The sequence below is a fragment of the Macrobrachium rosenbergii genome, chromosome 41 (assembly GCF_040412425.1).
Source record: "Macrobrachium rosenbergii isolate ZJJX-2024 chromosome 41, ASM4041242v1, whole genome shotgun sequence".
In the NCBI taxonomy this organism is placed as follows: Eukaryota; Metazoa; Arthropoda; class Malacostraca; order Decapoda; family Palaemonidae; genus Macrobrachium; species Macrobrachium rosenbergii.
The window spans coordinates 83,933,107-83,958,106 of record NC_089781.1 but is presented as its reverse complement, the minus strand read 5'-3'; the positions used below and the strand labels follow the sequence as shown (position 1 = coordinate 83,958,106).

The 25,000-nt window shown below is 37.8% G+C and overlaps 1 protein-coding gene across 1 annotated transcript in view; it reads right to left on the bottom strand.

Moving 5' to 3' along the window:
* LOC136826938 (uncharacterized) overlaps window positions 1-25,000 on the bottom strand; it is a 790,974-nt gene that overhangs the window by 124,208 nt on the left and 641,766 nt on the right. The window contains 2 exon segments of the mRNA XM_067084528.1: window positions 15,452-15,676; window positions 16,371-17,100. Coding sequence (XP_066940629.1) covers window positions 15,452-15,676; window positions 16,371-17,100 — 955 coding nt within the window.

Sequence of the window (25,000 nt, the reverse complement as noted above, 5' to 3'; positions counted from 1 at the left end):
CGAACTACTCGGCATATTACATATCAGTCTTCCATCTAACCCGCCCAAAGGAAAGTCTGTTCATGTGGATGGAGCGAATTGCAAAACGAACAGCAAATGATGGACAGTGCTGGCTACAGAAAGCCATCTGTTCAGCAACATCATAAAACAATTAATATTCATCCTAGAACTACCATCTGAGTAATCTCCACCAACAAAGATGGCTAATATATTTCCTAGAACAACGCCATTAGCAGAATCCTTCCTCCTGTCATCCGCAAGTTGGTCTCTCATGTCACATATATTTCATCGGATTTCATCTGGTTGACTTTCTAATGTTAGCTAACAATATACGGCACAATCTATAATAAATATGTAGCGACTGGTAAATGCCAGACTATAATAATGTCACGATCCTGTAAATTCTATGCAACCTGGTGTTACAACGCTGAAGGTTAACGGAGCACGAATGCTATAAAAACCTGAAAATATTAATTAACATTATCATCTCCGTCATTGGAAAAATGAATTAGAAAAATGAATCAATATACATACACTCACTTCCAAAAGGGAGATACGGTAACTTGCCGTTGGACTCAACGATATTTATTTCACGACCTTTTATCGGAAGGGAACCGCTTGAGTACAGTGCCTCCGTTACAGGGGGCGATCGTACTCCCGAAATATATGGTCTTCATAAGAGTGATTTACTGGAAGTGACCTATCGTTGGAATGGAATGGAATGGAATAGAGAGTTTAGGCCAAAGGCCAAGCACTGGGACCTACGAGGTCATTCAGCGCTGGAAAGGAAATTAAGAGTAGGTAGGTTTGAAAGGTGGGGTTGGTATCGTTCTCTGCTGGGCCCGCGTTCGATTCTCCGCCCGGCCAACGAAGAATTAGAGAAATTTACTTCTGGTGATAGAAATGCATTTCTCGTTATAATGTGGTTCGGATTCCACAATAAGCTGTAGGTTCCGTTGCTAGTAACCAATTGGCTCTTAGCCACGTAAAATAAATCTAATCCTTCGGGACAGCCCTAGGAGAGCTGTTAATCAGCTCAGTGGTCTGGTTAAACTAAGGTATACTAAACTTTAACTTTTTTTGAAAGGTATAACAGGAAGAAAACCTCAAAGCAGTTGCACTATGGAATAATTGTTAGGAGAGGTTGGATAGCAATATGGAAGAAAGATAATATGAATGGATGTACAGTAGAAGGAATAACAGGGGATGCAGCTAGGGGCCGAAGGGACGCTGCAAAGAACCTTGTAACGCCTACAGTGCACCCGGTGTGGTGCACTGACGGCACTAACCCCCTAGGGGGGACCCACACGTTGGTGCTCATACCTAGTTAATCGATTCAAAATACTTTTGGGGAATCTGTCATTGCTATGGACATTTACAATTGTTCCTCCTTTTGCTATTCTTAACAGAACTTAAGCCTTAAACGTTTTTCGTCTGGGAAATAGTTTTAGTTTTGAACTTAATTTAGATAGTATTCCATTAACACATTTTTGTTACTTTTTACGTATATTACTTTGGAGGCTGCTCTCGATAAAAGCTCCTTTTCATGCACCACAGTACAGGTACTGCATCTCGTCGAGGTCGAGATCGAAGTCTCAAAACTCAAGGTGGTTTATACCTTCTTCGTCTTCCCTCTCACGTGCCAGTTCCGGCACTCTTTGCCTTCTTTTGTGTTCGCCGATGACTTCGGCATTTATAAAACACAAGACAGGTTTGTCATCACACAACACGAGAGAATCACTCACGCCACAGCTTTCTCGCTCCTCTTCTTTTCTTTATATATATATATATATATATATATATATATATATATATATATATATATATATATATATATATATATATATATGTGTGTGTGTGTGTGTGTGTGTGTGTGTGTGTATGTATATATATTATATATATATATAAATATATATAAATTATATCTGTTAACGAGCAAGATCCTTCAGCCAATCATACCAATCAGGTAGAGTCACAAGAGCATTGGCTACCCAATGATAATAAAGGCCCTGTATTTCTACATTCCTTCACACAAATGGCTTCTCTCTGACGTCACGGTTGCCTGAGCAACGAAGCTTTGGGACTCGAAATAAACGCTTTTCTCTCTCTCTCTCTCTCTCTCTCTCTCTCTCTCTCTCTCTAAATGGAAACTAATAGGAAAAGACGCTTCAAGTTGTGGGAGCTATTACTTACGGAAAAACCTAATTTCTTATAAGGGATGGAAGAATAAGTTTCAGAGATGAAGCGAATAAAATTTCTTTAAAAACTTCTGGGACTCTCAAGTTACTCCGTTGAAGTTTCGGTTATTGCCTTAATATTTCAAGGGAAGGTCTAAACAAGCTCTGTAGAGGTATACTAATCACCTCATTTTAAAGTACATACTGGCGTCACAGTATGTGATGATAAGTAAGATTTGCACATTGCTACGGCTCGGACTGTCGAAGAATGTAAGACAAAAATGCAATGACGACATTCATGCTATTGTTCTCGCAACTACGTGCAAAAGACCGTATGAAAATAACGCCAACAATCTGAGTTTTTTCACATAATGGCAAACTATTCTGCGGAAGTTTGCCATGGAAGCTGATGAAGTCGATGGTGTTAAGAGTTTGTTCCATATCGTGACTGCCACATTTTGAATAGAACCAACATCAATAATAATAATAATATTAATAATAATAATAATAATAATAATAATAATAATAAATAATAATAATAATAATAATAATAAGAGCTGCTGATTTGAGATGGTATCTGTTTTCCCATGCAAATGCATTGGGCGACGAATATAAACTCTGGGTGCCATTAGATACCCATGGCACTCTTCAGACACCCTTCAAGTCGGAAATCCTTAACTTTTCAAATTAGCTTTCTCGTTGCACCTTGTAAAGAACAGAGTGCTTTCCAGGCGAAGCTAGACAGACATAATGAAGAACTGAGGCGACAAAACGACCGTGACTATTTTCATAGAAACAGGAAAATTATAATAAAAATCAATAATGAATTGGCTGCCGTTAGTCCAGGGAACTAATTTATGAGTGTATTACACATATTTTAGTATATAGACAAATGAAGGAGACGAATGTTTTAAGAATGTTTGAGGTACGCTTATTTCCCTTCTACACTTCTAGATGGTTTGTGTCAAGCCAAGGCACGGAGGTCATATTCGTCTTGAAAACCCCTTAAAAATCGAAGGCGCGGAATGGTAATTTTTTTTTATTATTCTTACACATTTTGGAAGAGATACCATTATCTATGACTGTTATTTATGTAAATATTTTAGCTTCTGGAAACTTTACCTGGCAACACTGACTCCTACGGTCAAGAAGGAACAGAATCAAGAGCGAGAGGCGATGGGTAGGAGGCGTGGCTTAACTCTTGGAAGTACCTTATTCTCCAGTGTTACCAACAGTCTGCTATATGTCTCGGCCTGAAAAAGGTAGCTCTCCACTATCTGCGTCCGCTGCAGTGCAGCACACGTGGCCAACTAGAAGTATCACTGATTTCGTTTTAAATGGCTTACTGTGAACGTGATAATACTTATTTATAAGAATAATATCCGATTTCTCTTAATCACTTTTTTGTTTTACCAAAAAATAGTCTCCTCTAGTGAAGGCTGAAGATTCAACACGAAAATTACAGTTTTTTTGCGTTAAGTCTGTTATCACATTAATGCTTGTACTACCTAACAAACACACGTACACACATACATAATACACACATACATTATATATACATTATATATATATATATATATATATATATATATATATATATATATATATATATATATATATATATATATATAGAGTATGTATGTATATATGTATGTAAATACATACACTACACACACATACATACACAAATATATATATATATATATATATATATATATATATATATATATATATATATATATATATATGTGTGTGTGTGTATATATACAACATATATACACACATGTATAACATATATATATATATATATATATATATATATATATATATATATATATATATATATAATGAGTGTGTATGTGCTTATAATGGCTTGAATATCCACTTGACTCGTGACAAAATATGAAATGTTCAAACAGACGTATGGTTGTGTACATGTACAAATTTATATTTTCGGGATTCCTGACGTTTATATGCGAACATTACCATTAAGAGTAAAACGTTTAGAAAATAACGTAATTTTGGGGATATTACCAAAATGCTAGTTTTGCTTTTTGTATATTTGGCCAAAGAAAATCCGCACGCACGTTGTCATTATCTTGCCTTAAGACTGGGTATTTGTTACTTAAATCATGATAACTGAGAAAGCAACAGGTTTTATGTCGTGAAGAGAGAGAGAGAGAGAGAGAGAGAGAGAGAGAGAGAGAGAGAGAGAGAGAGAGAGAGAGAGAGAGTATTTAATAATAAAGATTTTCATCACATCTGTAAATAAAATCAATGTATACAAGCAATGTTATTCAGATAATGCACAGTAAATCTGCCAGTGCGTGTGTGTATGCGTGTGCGTACATGATGGTTCTACGCAGTAATAAGGTCACGGTGTCACGGAGTGCATGCGCTCATTTCACTATAGTTCCTGTTTAACTAAAAGATAGTGACACAAAAAATTTGGTCCTGCAGCGCCTTTGCTACATTCACCGTAGTCCCTATAAAAAAAGTTCACCGTAGTCCGCATCTGATAAAAAAAAGTTCCCCGTAGCCCCAATACGGTAAAAAAAGTTCATCGTAGTGTTAATATGATACAAAAAAGTTCACCGTAGTCCCAATATAAAAAAAATTTTTAACTGTAGTCCATATAAAAAAGTTCACTGTAGTCCCAGTATGGTAAAAAAGTTCACCGTAATCTTAATAACGATAAAAAAAAGCTCAGCGTACTCCCAGTGTGATAAAAAGTTCCCAGCAGTGTCCCTTTAGGGAAAAAAGTTCACTGTAGCCCCAATATAATAATAAAAAGTTCACCGTAGTCCCAATAAAAACTTTTTTACCACAGTCTCTACATGATAAACAAAAGTTCACAGTAGTCCCTATATAATAAAAAAAAAAAATCATAGAGAACTGGGTCATGGAGGGCCTCTACCCAAAACCGTAACAGCCGGGACGCACCTCTGTCCCGTAACAAACGAGAGAACGGTTTGTTGTCGAGTATAGGAATGAAAATAGGTTGTGCGGGAGGATCCAGCTCTACGGGAATCAAGCGATTACACTCCAATGTTCATCCCGGCAAAACTGTCCAGGCACGGGTTTGTTGTACGTGACACTGTTACCAAGTAAATGGGGATGCACTTTATCCAGTTTGGATAATATGAAATCTCCCGGGGAAGTTACGGCCTGTTCTGGCGGGATGAGGGATAGAGAGGGATAAATTAGACCGAGCTCAATTCCTTGGTATCTTTTCACCATGTCTGTGAGGTAAAGAAAATGATTTTACATGATTTGTGGGTTAAATGTAACACTAGTTTCTTTTTTTATATTGACTTTTTCCAGGATCAACCACGATGGGAGAGTTACCGCCGATGGGCTTACCATCTAGACGGGGACACTGCTTCTAGTCTTACCGTGGGGAATTGCTTCAAGCTTTACCATCTAGATGGGGAAATGCTTCTAGATTTACCATCTATAAGGGGAATTGCTTCTAGCTTTACCGTCTAGATGGGAATATGCTTCTAGCTTTACCATCTAAACGGGAAAATGCTTATAGCTTTACCACCTAGAGGGGAAAATGCTTCTAGCTTTACCATCTAGACGGGGAAATGCTTCTAGCTTTATCATATAGACGGGGAAATGCTTCTAGCTTTACCATCTGGACGGGGAAATGCTTCTAGCTTTACCATCTAGACGGGGAAATGCTTCTAGCTTGACCATCTAGACGGGGAAATGCTTCTAGCTTGACCATCTAGACGGGGAAATGCTTCTAGCTTTACTATCTAGACGGGGAAATGCTTCTAGCTTGACCATCTAGACGGGAAATGCTTCTAGCTTTACCATCTGGACGGGGAAATGCTTCTAGCTTTACCATCTAGACGGGGAAATGCTTCTAGCTTGACCATCTGGACGGGGAAATGCTTCTAGCTGTACCATCTAGACGGGAAATGCTTCTAGCTGTACCATCTAGACGGGGAAATGCTTCTAGCTTTACCATCTGGACGGGGAAATGCTTCTAGCTGTACCATCTAGACGGGGAAATGCTTCTAGCTGTACCATCTAGACGGGGAAATGCTTCTAGCTTTACCATCTGGACGGGGAAATGCTTCTAGCTGTACCATCTAGACGGGGAAATGCTTCTAGCTGTACCATCTAGACGGGGGAAATGCTTCTAGCTGTACCATCTAGACGGGGAAATGCTTCTAGCTGTACCATCTAGACGGGGAAATGCTTCTAGCTTTATCATATAGACGGGGAAATGCTTCTAGCTTTACCATCTGGACGGGGAAATGCTTCTAGCTTTACCATCTAGACGGGGAAATGCTTCTAGCTTGACCATCTAGACGGGGAAATGCTTCTAGCTTGACCATCTAGACGGGGAAATGCTTCTAGCTTTACTATCTAGACGGGGAAATGCTTCTAGCTTGACCATCTAGACGGGGAAATGCTTCTAGCTTTACCATCTGGACGGGGAAATGCTTCTAGCTTTACCATCTAGACGGGGAAATGCTTCTAGCTTGACCATCTAGACGGGGAAATGCTTCTAGCTGTACCATCTAGACGGGGAAATGCTTCTAGCTGTACCATCTAGACGGGGAAATGCTTCTAGCTTTACCATCTGGACGGGGAAATGCTTCTAGCTGTACCATCTAGACGGGGAAATGCTTCTAGCTGTACCATCTAGACGGGGAAATGCTTCTAGCTTTACCATCTGGACGGGGGAAATGCTTCTAGCTGTACCATCTAGACGGGGAAATGCTTCTAGCTGTACCATCTAGACGGGGAAATGCTTCTAGCTTTACCATCTGGACGGGGAAATGCTTCTAGCTGTACCATCTAGACGGGGAAATGCTTCTAGCTGTACCATCTAGACGGGGAAATGCTTCTAGCTGTACCATCTAGACGGGGAAATGCTTCTAGCTTACCATCTAGACGGGAAATGCTTTAGCTGTACCATCTAGACGGGGAAATGCTTCTAGCTTTACCATCTAGACGGGGAAATGCTTCTAGCTTGACCATCTAGACGGGGAAATGCTTCTAGCTTTACCATCTAGACGGGGAAATGCTTCTAGCTTTATCATATAGACGGGGAAATGCTTCTAGCTTTACCATCTGGACGGGGAAATGCTTCTAGCTTTACCATCTAGACGGGGAAATGCTTCTAGCTGTACCATCTAGACGGGAAAATGCTTCTAGTTTTAACATCTAGATGGGGAAATGCTTCTACCTTTATCATCTAGACGACAACACTGCTTCTAACTTTACCATCTAGACGGGGAAATACTTTTAGCTTTAAAATCTAGACGGGTGAATTCTTCTAGCTTTACCATCTAGACGGGAAAATGCTTCCAGTTTTAATATCTAGACGGGGAAATCTTCTAGTTTTACCATCTAGATGGGGAAATGCTTCTAGTTTTACCATCTAGACAACAACACTGCTTCTAGCTTACCATCTAGACGGGGAATTACTTTTAGCTTTAACATCTAGGCGGGGGAATTCCTCTAGCTTTACCGCCTAGACAGGGACACTTTACCATCTAGACGAGGACACTGCTTCTAGTTTTACCGTCTAGACGGGGTGTACTACCAAACTGCTTTACCATCTAGACGAGGACACCGTAATCTAGCTTTAGAATTACCCTCTAGACGCAAGGCTAGTTTTACCAGCTTTACAATCGACACGGAAAATCAGTGTCATTAGCTTTACAAACGAAACAGGAGTCAGAGCCCACCAGCTTTGCCACCGGGACGGAAAATACACTGTATTCCAGCTTTACCAAAAGAGACAGGGGTGTCGGCGCCATCTAGCATTGCTATTTAGACCTAAGAGTCACTTTACCATCGTCGCTTAAAATGGAATAGCTTCTAGGCACAGCAATATTGAGAACAACGCCGAAGATTACCTTTCCAAGAGAAGTAATCTCTTCAATGAAGTAATCTCTACAATTGTCCGGTTTCTGTAATATGCAGCTTATTCGTTGCAGCGCAGCTGTGACTTGGGCAGAAATTTAAATTAACGGGGTTGCGTCGTAAAGGAATCGTGAGTGTGCTTTCTCTCTCTCTCTCTCTCTCTCTCTCTCTAAAGGAATTTCCTCCTTTTACCTGAACTCACAACTTTTACTAAAACGTTCAACTATCTACCAAGAATATACATCATTCCTAAATTATTCATATAATTAAACCAAAAGCTGAGGATACTAATGTATTTCCTTCATTTGCTTCGGTATTTGCTGATGTGCAATTTGCATTGTATCTCGAAGACAATATATCTTCACTGCAATGATGGAGTAATATAAAAAGAATCCAGAAAAGTAATGAAAATAGCATTTTGTCAAGTCGCACTCATTAATTATTTCGTCAATGTTCCAATGGATGAGAGAGAGAGAGAGAGAGAGAGAGAGAGAGAGAGAGAGAGAGAGAGAGAGAGAGAGAGAGAGAGAATAATCTAGGTTGGCGTAAAGAAAGTTTCAATTTTCTACTTTTCTCTATAACCAATAAGTTGCTGCAACAGAACTTCGTGTTAACAAAATTCTCATCCGTCTGTTCCACATGTAACGATTCTGTTTTTCACTCTCACAACAGTCAAGTGTGAGGGTAATTATAAGAAAATACTCTTGGAAAACCGTTTCAAGTTAGCGTACAGATGGATTGCGAAGGAACGCAGACATTATTTTTTTTTTTCCGTTCATACTTGCATTAATATTTTTAATTTATTCGGTAATTTCTTGGCCATTTCCTCTTTCATCTAATTTCTTAGGCATGATTTATGACAGTGTGTGTGTGCGCTTGCAAGTTTTATTACGTAACAATAATTGTCTAAGAACGAACTCTCTTGGTCTGACAGGAGTGTCATTAATGAACCACGTGCTTTATAGTGGCAAATGTTTTGAAAAATGAAATTTCTTGATCTGACACAACATTTTAAAAATCAATAATTTTCATTTGTACAGTGAGTGTTCCAGTATGAACTACTTGGTCTGATAGTGAGTTTTAATAATGAACCTTCTTCATTTATAACAGATGTTTAATTATGACCTTGATCTGACAGTGAATTTTGATAATGAAACTCTTCATTCAAAGCGGCAAGTGTTTTAAAAACTAATTTACTTGGTCTGACGGTAAATTTCAAAGCTCAGCCTTCTTTATTTGTAATACAGAGCGCCTTAAGAATGAATATACATAGCTTATAATAGCGAGCTTTCTAAGAATTATACTTTCTTGATCTGACAGAAAGGTTTAAAAATGAACAAACAAATCTTCTTGGATTATAACAGTTAGCGCTTCAAAGATGAACTTTCCTGATCTAAAACAATGTATTAACAACGAGTTTTTTCACAACTGCGAACTTCAAGAAAGAAAATTCTCGATTTGTAAGATCGATTGCTACATGAATGAGCATCCTGGTTTGAAAAAAAGCAAGTTTTAACAATAAAACTTCAAGACTGCTCACATTTTTCTATAACGCTGAAACAAGTTGCCAAGTTTGGCACATCTGATGCCTCTCCTCACGTCAGACATAACGGATAGACTGTTCACATACGGAGGAAAAACCTAATTTAACTGAATTGAAGCACATTAATCAAATATTTCAGATGAATATTTCAGTCCTGTATAACCAATTAAAACGAAATGAAAGTCAAGGAAAATTGGCGTCTTTCGCTCAGGTAAGACTCAAAAAACACCCAAAGGACTAGAGGACAGTTTCGTGCCTCCCGAGCAAGCCTACAGAACGCGGCCCATACATTGAGAGACGAATTCCTTGATGTAAATCAAATGATACGAGCGCTGTTCGAATTTCTCTTTGAAGATGCCGGTGGGAAAATGAACCGTAAATCACGCTCTGCTTACGGTTATTTTTCCCGTTATTGCAGTACTGCTAATTATCACTAAAATGCGACGTCATTCATGCGAATAACAACGGAAATGACGATTATCCCGGCGATGAATGTGTACGCCTCCGTTCTGATGCATACGGCGGATCGCGTTCTTAATGATGATAACGAGAATTATAATCAGAATTCCATTCGTAATTCTTGAGCCTACCTGTACATACACATGTACATAAACATGCATAATACATATTATATATACAGTATATATATATATATATATATATATATATATATATATATATATATATATATATATTATAAATTGTTTTTATAAATTGGATGCGGCTGCTAACACCACGCCCTTCTCCACCTTGGCTCCGACCTACCACATTTGACTTACTATTAGGTTAACACAAGCAAAATGGCTTTTCGAGGAAACGGGTCTTAATCACACTGTCTGCGATGGTGAACGAGAGGCTGCACAAGGCCACTTGACTACAACACTATATATATATATATATATATATATATATATATATATATATATATATATATACACGCAAGTAAGTTTACTGTTTTCAATTATTTTCGGTATATTCAGACCATAAATAGCCTTTCCTATACAAGTTAACCCGCCCGCACAACCAAGTTATTCAATATACCCCATAATTTGAAGATAATAGTCGTCACTTCTCGTCCCCATAAATAACCTCCGTCTACAGATTCAGGTTGCAAGAATTTCCTGTCATTCAGTGTTTCTTTTTTTTTATTTCCCTTTGGAGTCGACAACCTTGGAAGTTGCGACGGCAGTTTCTTACATAAAATCAATCAATAAATCTCCAGATCCCGAGATATTTCTTTATGGCCGGAAACGTCTCATCACTGAGGTCACCCGACGCTTACCATGTTAAACAACATATGGTGGTCTCAGTTTTAAATATGTTTTACCACTGACATTCATTTTCAATTGCCTCTTTGCAGAAATTTCATCTGACGATAACACTGGTGAATTTATTTCACTGACAAAACCACGTTCGGCAATATTTGTTGTACTGGGATTTTCTGGTCTGCCAAGTGGCTATTTTCTGGGTGATTAAAATCACCTTCCTAATTGCTACAATAATGCTGACAGTACAAAAATCATTCGAGATTTAGTTTGCTGCACAATGATACAACCTTTTAAAAGTAAAACGATAAAACCCTCAGACACTGAATTTCTCTACCGGTGACTGGCAAACAAACTTTTTAATGGTGTTGCGCTTTCTAATCTATAAAGAAATACAACTGACGCTTCCTAATTTCTGAACAAAACATACATGAATTTTCATTCAGGACCAATGTAAAAATGATCAAAATGTACATCTCTTTCCAAACTACATGAGACTTTGACACTATCTTTCTTTCACAACTTATATCACAATGCTTTAGAATTAAGCATCTCTTTGGGCAAAAAAAAAAAAAAAAAAAAAAAAAAAAAAATATATATATATATATATATATATATATATATATATATATATATATATATATATATATATATATATATATATATATATATATATATATTAAAAACGTATGGCCAATATATTAAAAAAAATTATGGCCAATATATTAATAAAAAGTATGGCCATTAAAAAGTATGGCTAATATATTAAAGATAAAGTATGGCCAATATATTAAAAAAAGTATGGCCAATATATTAAAAATAAAGTATGGCCAATATATTAAAAAAAGTATGGCCAATATATTAAAAAAAGTATGGCCAATATATTAAAAAAATGTATGGCCATTATATTAAAAAACGTATGGCCAATATATTAAAAAAAGTATGGCCAAAATATTAAAAAGCATGGCCAATATAGTAAAAAAATGCATGGCCAAAATATTAAAAAAAGTATGGCCAAATCATTTAAAAAAAAGTATGGCTAATATATTAAAAAAAAGTATGGCCAATATATTAAAAAAAGTATGGCCAATATATTAAAAAATGTATGGCCAAAGTATTAAAAAAAGTATGGCCAATATATTAAAAAAGTATGGCCAATATATTAAAAAAAGAGTATGACCAACATATTAAATATATTAAAAGAAAAAGTCGAAATTCTCTCATCCGAACGATGATTCTCTGCCTGTGACTTTGTTGCTCGGACTGAAAATGATCTCATAATGTTTGAGGGCGACAAAGCAGCCCATAATGAGGACCATAACCAGGCTACTGGGCGATAAGGTAATTAGGGTCAGTTAAAAGTCTCTCTCTCTCTCTCTCTCTCTCTCTCTCTCTCTCTCTCTCTCTCTCTCTCTCTCTCTCAGCAATGACCCTTTTCTCGCGTGTCGGTGTGATTCCGTGACATTTGGGGGCTGGCTTTGAGCCAGGTTCCTTGGACGCTACATTTCTGAAGCATTTCACCCCCCCGCCCCGCCTTCTCTCTCTCTCTCTCTCTCTCTCTCTCTCTCTTCCTTTTTATTTTTCTAATGGCGGAGGGTAATTTCATGCCCAGGCAGATATAAAACAAGCAGGAGCAGATAATTACGGGCTATAAACAAAGTCATTATCCATGTAATTGCATGCATATTATTAAGGGACCACTCTTCGGTGCGGGGATATTAGCATAAAAATCCGGACGAGCGAGAAAAGATTTTTTTTTTTTTTCCCTTTGCGGGTCCACGTTTTTATCACGCGGTAAGAACGCAATCCGAATGTACACCTGCATATATATCAATTCGACGGTGACAGCCAGTGCGCCCTTGCAATTTCCTCTTAAAAACCGGGCTCTTCTTTGCTGCAAATGGGATCTATATGGATAAGGGAAACTTTAGACAATTTAGCAGCTGAGCAATCTATGTACTGCATTTCCTTACTGTACTTTCTTCAAGGCGTGTACGTGAAATTCCATGCGAACTATTGTGTACGCATTTCTAAATGTACACACGTGAAATGATACGCGAACAATTATATACGCATTTCTAAACGTACACTGTACATACTTCGTCGTGTGCTTGTGTGTGTGTATGCTTTAAAAAAAAAACACAATTATATACACAAATTCTTAAGCAAGTCTCGTTCCTACATAAGTCACTAAACTAGGATAGTAATGGAAGGAGGGGCCGCACCGAAGATAAAGCGGATAATTATACACACGCACGCACAAACACACACATAAAACGAAGTTAAAACAGGAACCCGAAAGTCACACAGACACCTAGAAGATTATCCGCTGCATAATCATAGCTTTACCACAAACCATAAAGTTCCCTCTGATGCTGAGTGATTTATATTACCTATTCAACCAGCGTCCGGCTTCAAGATCTCTCTCTCTCTCTCTCTCTCTAGAATATAATTTCTCTCCCGCTCTCTCGCCCGAATATTAGAAATTCCCCTCCCTCCCTCCCAACATCCTGTGTGTGTGTCTCTCTCTCTCTCTCTCTCTCTCTCTCTCTCTCTCTCTCTCTCTCTCTCTCTCAACAATATAATAAATATCTCTGCATTTGCGAGTTCATTAACTTTCAATGATTATAAGTGCTTAATGAGCAAGATAGCGCAAGCATCAAGTTGTATAGAGTCAAATGACTAAAAAGGAGAGGTATGAGAAAACAAATATCGTCTTTATCGCGAAAATAAAAATAAAATAAAAAATAGAAAATAAAAATAACCAAAAAACAATGATACAAATAAATGAAACAATCAGTGAGGACCGTGTGAACGTAAACAATACCTGTACCAGTTAAGCACCTGCAATGATTTCTGTCCCCAAATCGGGAGGGGTGATGAAGGGGGGGTAGTAGCGGTAGTAGGGGAATGAGGAGGGGAGGGTGAGGAAGAGTAAAGAGTGGGGAGGGGAGGGGTCAGTAATAATACTGGATTGGGCGCAAAGGAACAGTCTGTGAAGTGAAAAGTCCATCATTAAATCTGGAGGTTTAAAACCATGATTACTCTTCGGTAAAAAAAAAAAAAAAAAAAAAAAAAAAAAAAAAAAAAAAAAAAAAAAAAAAAAAAGTGGCAAAACGTTTAATCGCTGTGATGCTTTTGCGATCAATCGGTGGCCTTTTTAAAACGCCGAGAGTGACAATCAACTCGGGCCAAGGAGTGAAAAGAGTACGCTAAGCTGACTGACTAATATTAACCAATTACACGATATCGCCAATAATCAGTTGTCAACACCAGCTAATAACACGGCAGCAATGCCGGTAATCATCTAAGCGGAATTAATCAGTTACATAATTATCACTCGAGCTAATATTAATTATACGGATGATTAATCACAGCATCCCCAAATAATGAATAATGCGGACGATACTTAATTTTTTTCCCCCGCGCAAAAACATATTTTCCATAACAGTCTGTGGATTCATCAAAGCGGAGAAGTTTTTGGTCTAGTACGAGAAATATTGCAACTTATCATCTTTCCTTTTATATTCAGTTTAGAAATGGTTAATCCTCTTGGGATTACGCGGTTCACCGACTATATCTCTTTCCTTCTAATCCCAAGCTTTTGATTCCTCCTCCTGTTTTTGTGTTCCCTGACTTACAATCTTTCTTCCTCTAGGAAGCAGATCTATCGGTTCCTTATGTATTGTTTCCCAATTTTTTTTTTAACTTTAAACTAATTTTCTTTCGAGCTCGGTCACTGGTCTACTCGTTCCACTGACTTTCTTTAAATAAGAAGGAAAGTAACTTTCTCGTCCATATGATAACTAGGCAATGACATCAGCTTTCCTGAAAATACAATTTCATACAACTCATTACAATCAGAGAGTGATAATTACGAATACTTGAGAGAGAGAGAGAGAGAGAGAGAGAGAGAGAGAGAGAGAGAGAGAGAGAGGAGAGGACCAAACAACCCAATAAAAGTTCCCAGGAGAGTATAATTTACATAATGAGAGTAACAGCTCATTAAAAAAACCCAAATAAGTTACAAGTTTTCATATTAGGAATTTTCAATTAAGAGTATTCGTCAGTGACTATATTTTTCGTAAATCTTCGTTCTTCTCGATCCCCATCCCAATTGCTGCTAAGAGAGAAAACGACATTGATTTTATTGATCTTTCTCCAGTAAAATTTGAAATTAAAGTCAGTTTCGAATCCTTTAAATGTACCCAATTTGGCGTAGCTATCCTAAATTTAAAAAGTAGAACAAGTTTTTCATTACAACATCGACGAAAGCAACGAAGGTTTTCGAATAAAAATTGCTATGCAGAGTAACAATAATAACTTTATTCTAGACTCCTGTACTGTACGAAATTGCCCAATCGGAGAAACTAGGTTAAAAGTCGTAAGTCAACAAAAGGTCAAACCAAGGTCTCCCAAACTTTTATAAGGCATTACCCGATTTCATCTTCCTAAATAAGGTCAAAGACTGTCTAAGAGTCTTCTAATCGTCTCCCGCAGGTAAACGCGAGTAAATACCGACCGGAAAAGCACATTTATTCCAGAAGAAACTGAAGAGATCAGTCAAAACTTACCTGAACTAACGGGTGATTGTATTTCTTCATGTTCAGGAATTGGAGAAGGAGCATAGTGACTGGCCAGTCCTAGAGTCAGGCGGCCAATGGACGAGGGCAGTGTTGTCACGTGACTGGTCATATGGTTTGGATTCTGGGTGCTGATTGGAGGACTCTTCCTCGGAAACACCCCATTGGCTGCTGAGAACGGCGACTGCGCGGGATGCCCGCTGTGCTCGTTAAACCCTGCGAAATCGCAAGACGACGTCTCAGTCTACATTATTTCATGCTAGGTTTCAGGCTATATTAATTCGCACTCTATTCATAAATGTAACAATTCCTGAGCTTTTCATCTGTAACAATCCCTGATCTTTTCATAAATGTAACAGTTATCAAACCATCAATTACGAAACACTAAGAAAGGAAAAAAATGACGCTTCTGGCATAAGCTTCGAAAAATCTTTCCAAAATCCCCAAGAAGGCGTTTTATAGCAGTGCCAATAAAAGAACGGCACAGTTATTCAGGAAACTGCTCTGAATGGCGTTTAAGACCCTGGCTAGTTTATGCATAAGATCTAATGCGTCAATAGCAAGGAAAGTAAAATGTTTAATCTTCCCCAAGACCACAATGAACACCTAGCTGACTTTCCAATTCCTTTTTTTCAAACATTTTTGTTTTCACAAGGGACAAAACATGACTCGAGTAACTGAGTATGAAGTGGCGCCACCCCTTGGCAGCCTATGCTTGTTTTGTGATGATGTATATGTTAATAATGACAAATAAAACTGTTAATTTTCTGCCCGATAGTTGATATAGATATTGCTTTATAATTGAAACAGTAATCATTGCTGTATTCAGTCATCGATGCATTTAATTAACGATTGGTTTAATGAGCATACTCTTAAATGACCCTATAAAGCCAGGTAATTAATAACTTACCTGGGGTGTTGGTAGGGGTGTTGTCAGGAGTGTTGTAGCTATGCTGCTGCTGCTGTTGCTGCTGTTGTTGTTGTTGCTGCTGTTGCTGCTGCTGCTGCTGCTGTGGCTGCTGTTGTTGTTGTTGCTGCTGCTGCTGTTGCTGTTGCTGCTGTGGTTGGGGCGGCGGTGGCTGTTGCTGCTGCTGTGGCGGCGGTGGAGGGGCCTGTTGCTGCTGTTGTTGGGGCTGCTGTGGTTGTTGCTGTTGTGGCTGCTGCTGTTGTTGCTGTTGCTGCTGCTGCTGCTGTTGTTGTTGTTGCTGTTGCTGCTGCTGCTGTTGTGCCAGAGGACAGGTGTGAGGGGCGGGCGTCGGGGTGTGATGCCCGGCGCTGCATGGGGTGTGACTGACATTACAGGCGGTGTGAGTCGCGTTACAAGTCACCCCAGCACTGTGACAGCCCAGATGACCCCCGCAACTTGTGACGGGGTGGGCGGAGTGGGCTGGGGGCGTCGGGGCCTCCCCGTGGGGGCTAGACATACCTCCGCAGCTGCCCCCGCCACCTCCACCATTCACGGTGGTGGTGGAGGGTGGAGTGTTGGTGGTGCTGGTGTTGTTGGGGATGTTTGAAGTGGCCGCCAGACCAGAGGCGACGCTGGTGATGCTGTTGACGGCCATCAGTAGGTGCTCCGGCACCTGCGACAGGGGCGGCGACTGGGGCTGGGGGGAGGAGCCGAAGGACGCTGGAGGGGGCTCCTGTAGGGGGCAAGAAAAAGGGAACGTTACTTATCTGGATCTCAGAAACATATTTTTTTTTAATTGGAATTACACTTATCTATCTATTTATCTGACTAACTATGAATTTATATATATATATATGTACATACACACACACACACACACACATATATATATATATATATATATATATATATATATATATATATATATATATATATATATATATATATATATATAACTTAAAGATGAAAAATTTTACCAAAGTGATTTAAAGAACGAAAGTGTTTCATACAACTCAAAGTTTAAAAGTAATTAAATCACTGTGATATTTATGATTTATATAAAATACATTCACAAACATAAACAAATTTATTACCAAAATCTGTAAGTTTTCTAGAGTTCTTCAGTACATCACACACAGCATATTTTTCTTAAATAATCTAACAGAAATGGAGAGAAATGCCACAAAATGTCAGCGGAATAAAATTTGACCCTTGAGAAAAATCATTCACCCGCATAAACAACTATTTCGGGGACAATATAAACCGATCTTGAAGACGCCCACTTGAAGGTATAAAATATTTATGACATAAATCACTTTTGGAACGTTTGCTTATAAAACCACGTGACTTCAGGAAACGCATGTACTTTTCATTCCTCTTTTCCTTTTCACTTAAGTTGCTGACGAGACTTTATTACCAAAAAAACTTTTAATAAAAAAAAAGACTTTGGTACCTGCCACAATCATAGGCTTGGGCGTATTTTTTTGCCAGAGGCGTATGTGTGCATATGTATAAATTCATATCAACATTTGTCACATACACCGTGACATTTTCTATATTCAGAAACATTAAGTGGATTTGATATTAAACGACATTTGTAGCTTAATGTCTGCAATATATATATATATATATATATATATATAGGTAGTATAATATGTAATTTACCCATAAAGGATGATCATAAATAAACCATCGTGAAACACATATCGCCATCACGAGCTGAACTCAATCAAAGCTCGTAGCGACAGTTCCATCAACAAGGCACACCTTTACGCCCCATCCCACCCACCCCCTTCAAGCACCCCAGCCCCTCCCCCATACCAACTTCGTAGGTGTCCCCCCTCCTCTTCCCCAGTGACCCCTCCCGAAAATGCAACAACTGACAAAAACTGGCTGATGGGATGATGAACAGCGACTAAACAACAAACAACGGCCATAACTTTACAGCTAAATAGGATTCCGGCGTGTAATGGTCTGAAACAATTTCGATAAAAAAAAGGCGCTTTTATCATTTTCTCATTAACATAGATTGCCCGGATTATGCGTCCGTATTTATCCCTGATTAAGCTTTCATAAACGCTGCTGACATACACTTTTCAGCTTTGTCTTTTGCCCAGCTCATTTCGTCTTTGTTGACGAATTAATGATGCTATTTTCAGTTTCAGTTTTGCGCGCTGTATGTACGCTGCATATTCATTTTATATATTTTATATATATATATATATATATATATATATATATATATATATATATATATATATATATATATATATATGTATGTATATATATATATATATATATATATATATATATATATATATATATATATATATATATATATATATATATATATATATACATGTAATGTATGTATAAACACACACATATATATATATATATATATATATATATATAGAGATAGAGAGAGAGAGACATACTTAGAGAGAGAGAGAGAGAGAGAGAGAGAGAGAGAGATATGTGAAATTAGTTTATAAAACAGCCACAATTCAAGAAGGATAAATGTTCCAATTAAGGCGATTCGGGCTGGATTAATTATGATGGGGTTATCATACAGATATTAGTGCATGATATCTGTGATTTATTGCAGCAGTTATTGTTTTCCTTTACGATTATGATTAGCATCATTATCGGGACTAAAATAAAATATTCTTCGCATATAATAAAAAATTATGAATTTTTCTCATTCACGCCAAGTTGTAATTTTTTTTTTTTTTGGCTGGTCGTAATTACCGATGTCCTTTCGCGCTAATTCCGGCTTTATGTTAGCCCTCCTTTAAGTCGAAATTTCAAATGGACGTTATTATTTCGGGCACTTGTCTCTGCATTATGGAGGATTTTGCACTAGTATTGCGACGAGGGCTGACAGCATTACATGATCTGATATATTGCAATATTGCTAATAAATCTGTTGCACACACCATATGTAACTTTAAACAAACTGAACCGTAAAATGTCTTAGGATATATGCTAGTAAAAGAAAGTACATAAAAAAGGGTGACTCCTGAAAAACAACACGGCTGTCAGTGCCAAATTCACACTTTTATTAATGAATGAAGCTTCTGTGCAGACAACTTTCAAAGTGTGAATTATTTAAGATAACACACACACACACACACACACACACATATATATATATATATATATATATATATATATATATATATATATATATATATATATATATATATATACATACATACATATACATATACATATATATTCAGCTTTACGCTTTTTCCTCTTAAAAAAGGCTCCATAAGTCGTTCACCTTCCGGTTCTAAAAAAAGTCTTTTAGAATAATGCTGTTAGCCCTTCGCTCTTCTTCCTTCTTGCAACGACCCTACACAGTCGACCTTCTACTGGATACATTATTCTTATTTATACTACCAAGGAATTCTTATATAGGACTTAACCATTCCATCTCATTTTGTAGTCTTCCCTAAGTGTAAAATACCGCAGTTGTTCCCGCAGGTCCTTGACACCTCAAATACCAAATATCAAAGTAAAAAGGAAGAAAAAACAAAGATTAAAGAAAAACGTCAAATGAACAAAACACGATAAAAATGGAAGTCGGTTACGTACATCCCAGGCACCTGCCAGTTTACCTGTTGATCACTATCACACCTTCCAATCTTTGCGTCGGTATGTCCGTCTATCTTCCTACATATATTTACTTCTCAGAGAGAGAGAGAGAGAGAGAGAGAGAGAGAGAGAGAGAGAGAGAGAGAGAATGGTAGCAGCGGTCTTCATCTCCTGGGACTTCACCAAGTACCTCATTTGACTACGGCGAGCAAACTCCCCCCTCCCCCCTCCCCAACCCCCATTTGCTTCTCCTTACCCCCAACCCCCCCACAAATGAAGTATCACCATAAGGGTCATTTCTCAGCATAATAAGCAGCAAAAATGAGCTTTAAAATGCGCCATCAAAGCTGCACTCTCATTCTTATGATTATTAAGCGGTGGGGTTTTTGTGGCCGGGTCCCGTGGCCATTGTGTTTATGGAAATGCTCACACAAAACTGATGAACGGGCTACCTGGAAAATTATTATTGCAATGTTGCTCTCTCTCTCTCTCTCTTTCTCACTACCATCCTTCCTCTCTCTCCTTCCATCCTTCTTCATACCTTACCACTGCCTTCACACCAACACCCTAATCCCCCCCAACCCCTCTCCAACCCCAGACACCAACCCCATGTCCACCCCGTCCTCTCTCAAACACACTGATTAACATTTACACTCGTCGCCCTCATCGTTACTTCCCCCTTTCCCCTCTCCCCCTCCCCCTCAAACCATCACCCCTAAAAAAATCCCTTTTGGCTTTAGCATCGTAGTCTTCTTCACAGGCTCCCAAGTTGCGGGCCTTCCCTAATTTCAAGGCGTCGGTGTCCGTAGTCGTTTTGTGCCGCCAGGATTAGAATGAAATCAATCAAGAAATCCTTGCTTTTTTTATTCTGCTTATCAGATGTAAATCTGACTGTATATTGTATATCAACTGTTATTCTCATAAAGGAAAGGCATATGCCTTGCCTTGACTTATAATCATAATGATATATCTATAAATGCAGTACATAGTTTAGCCTTCTTAAAACAGCAAATAATAATTTATATATATATATATATATATATATATATATATATATATATATATATATATATATATATATATATATATATACATATCTATATATAAATAGTTTTTTGAACACACACACACACACATTATATATATATATATACATATATATATATATATATATATATATATATATATATATATATATATATATATATATATATATATATATATATATATATATATATATATATATATATATATATATATATATATATATATTTTATATATATATACACACATATATATATAAACTGTATATTTGTGTGTATGTGAGTGTGAAACACGTTCTCATGTGCTCATTTCCAATACATATATATATATATATATATATATATATATATATATATATATATATATATATATATATATATATATATATATATATATATATATATATATATATATATATATTTACGTATGTAGAACCAAGGTTATGATAATCTCCTTGTTTGGGAAGGCTAAAATATGTATTGTCCTTATAAAAATATGACTGGAAAGTGCAGGAGCAGTGAAAGAAATCGCTCTATAACGGGAGAGGGAACAGAAAGTCGAGACTGCAAGCATATTTACAATCTTGTTAACAAAATTATAAATCTTTAGCTCACAGCAAACCGTCACGCTTTCTTGAAATGCACAAAAACAGCTTTTAGATCACCATACAGCATTATAACATAAAAATAATGGAAAAAAAATCATGGCCTCTGCTGTACAACTCTCTTTCTTTAAAAGGGAAAAACTCCTGCTCTGTATAACACCCTTCTCAACTGCTGAGTGATCAGATTATTCGGTGTTGCCGTTACAGGGGGCAAATGATTTACTATAGGGAGAGTAAGCATAATATCATTACGAATGATAATTCCTTTTTGTTACACTTGCATTGAGAGCTAATGTAGAGGGCTAACAGCTGCAATACTGCTTTTGTTACGAGTGCTGCCACTAACAGTAACTTGTAAAATGATACAGAGTTTTCTTCGTATACTACAAAACCAGGACAGACTAGATTAGGCCTAATTTGAAGCCTCAAAATTAAAGGAGAATGTAAAATAAAAGTCTACGGCAAATAATTCCCACGTTTCATTATTTCATTATTTAATTAGTCAATTGGTTATACGGATGAATTTAAATTCATTCGATAATTTGGGTGCTGCGCGCGCAGATGTAGAAAACAATAAATCAGGGTAAAAAGTAAAGAGACGAACAAAATTAATTGAAAAAATCTAAGATATAACATAACTTGTAACTTCGGAAAGATAACAGTAATTTGTTTCAATTGCATAGACTGAGGATGCATACAAATTCAAATGTGACTTTAAATGACACAATTGGTTATTTTAAGATGACAAACGAAACTTACATGCATCCAGATACTTAAAAATAAATATGTGGTACTCATTTTTCACGAATATGTCTAAATGATTCTGTTCACTGAGCAACATCTCAACTGCTTTAGCCTTGAGACTCGCAACAGACCTCGGAAATGGTATGAGTAGAATGGGATATCAAGAAGACCTGTTCAACTAACATTAAATCAGGGTTAAAACTTAAAAATCACAAGTACCATTCATTTTCCGTGAACTTTCGAAAGAGTATCAGGACCACAAATTCATCTCACGAAGAATGTCCAACCATTCGTAAGACAAAACGGCGCTGGAATAGCGGGGAAATACCAAACCTCCTCCTCCTCTCTCTCTCTCTCTCTCTCTCTCTCTCTCTCTCTCTCTCTCTCTCTCTCTCTCCTACTTTTCGTTCTTTTCCTGGCGTCTCATATTGTTGATGCGGAAACGTCTGTTCAACTTTCAAATCTCTCTCTCTCTCTCTCTCTCTCTCTCTCTCTCTCTCTCTCCTCTCTCTCTCTCTACTTTTCTTTTCCTGGCGTCTCATATTGTTGATGCAGAAACGTCCGTTCAACTTTCAAATCTCTCTCTCTCTCTCATACACACACACAAACACACACACTTTTACTGGCGTCGCATATTGTTGATGCAGAAACGTCTGTTCAGCTTTCAAATCTCTCTCTCTCTCTCTCTCTCTCTCTCTCTCTCACACACACAACACACAAACACACACTTTTCCTGGCGTCGCATATTGTTGATGCAGAAACGTCTGTTCAACTTTCAAATCTCTCTCTCTCTCTCTCTCACTTTTCCTGGCGTCACATATTGTTGATACAGAGACGTCTGATCAGCTTTCAAATAAATTTCTCTCTCTCTCTCTCTCTCTCTCTCTTCCTTCCTTCTCTCCTCGCAGCCCACCACCGCTACTATTATCAATGGTATTGGGCAAAATGACTCTGAATAATCTTTGGGAACGGAAGATAATAGCCGTATGCAGAAGAAAACAAAAAAGTCCGTTAAAGCTGAAAGAAAAGAGAAGAATATTCCAGAACTCGCGCGCAAGAAAAACAGGACCTCAAAATTTCGGATTTGGTGAATTCGGCAGATTGAAGCTCATATCCCTAAGCAGAGGCAGAAGTGAAGCGAATAGCAGAGAGAGAGAGAGAGAGAGAGAGAGAGAGAGAGAGAGAGAGAGAGAGAGAGAGAGAGAGAGAGAGAGAGAAGAATTTGTTTGAAAGCTAAACAGACATTTGTGCATCAGCAAATTACGATGCCAGAATAAAGCAGCAAAGTAGAGGTGCGTGTGTGCGTGTGTGTGTGTGTGTGTGTGTGTGAGAGAGAGAGAGAGAGAGAGAGAGAGAGAGAGAGAGAGAGAGAGAGAGAGAGAGAGAGAGAGAGAGAGAGGAATTTGTTTGAAAGCTGAACGGGCATTAACCAACAAAATACGACGTCAGGATAAAATCGGAAAATTAGAAAGAGAGAGAGAGAGAGAGAGAGAGAGAGAGAGAGAGAGAGAGAGAGAGAGAGAGAGAGAATGTATTTATCCGAAAGCTGAAGAAACGTCGCTACATCAACAACATACGATGCCAGTTAAATATCGAAAAGGAGAGAGAGAGAGAGAGAGAGAGAGAGAGAGAGAGAGAGAGAGAGAGAGAGAGAGAGAGATAGTCGTGTGTTGTTTGTAGGTGTAGTGGTGTGACCATCCTTTGCGTCGGGGAAGCTGGAGTGTTGGTATAATTAGTGGGCTTGTTGGACCGGGCCAGGGGTAAAGGCATTAACATATTTCCCCTCATTCTCTTATTTTCCCCTCATCCTCTCAAACCCTTATATATTCTCTCTCTCTCTCTCTCTCTCTCTCTCTCTCTCTCTCTGGGAAATTATTCAAATTTATATGCATTTTCCAACACACCATTTCATATTTCCTAATTACAAGCGAATAATCTCTGATGTTGTTCAATAGTGTTTTGCTTCAAATTAAAATGAATTTCGACGTAGGGACGAAGAAAGACAATTTAGTCTTGATTTCGTGAATTCTATGTCTAAATAATTAAAACTGTAAAGATTGAAAATGCAGTTTTAATGTATAATATAACTGTACTTCGAACTTTTATTGAAACACAAAAGTCGCTACATTAATAAAAATGCCGTACAAATTAGAATAATCTTTGCCCAAATTAAACCTTATTTTAATCTCTGCATTAACCCTTAAATGTTTATTTGTAAATGGCCATTTTTTCCCCTTAAAATTCCTCTCCTTGTATTATGCCATATATCCATTACAGAATAGGAGATCTCTGGCCCCCCCGAATTTTCCATACTTCCCTAAAATACCACGACACTAAATGATTCCCAATTCGCACTTCAGCTGCATTCCGGAATTCCAGTTAATCAGATGCTTTCTAGATTTCCCCCCAAAATGCGTCTAAATACGACCTGGATTATTCTAAAATACGGACCCGTATTTCACCGAATTCATAAATTAAAGCTCTCGCCATTCAGGTCAAGACCCATTAGTACGTGATTTCCCGGTTCCCTTTTGAAAATTCGAAATGATTATTTCATGATGAAAAAAAAAGCACCTGCTCATTTCCCCGTTGTGTGGACTCATTTCTATTTCGGGGGGACGACACGTTCATTTCCTTC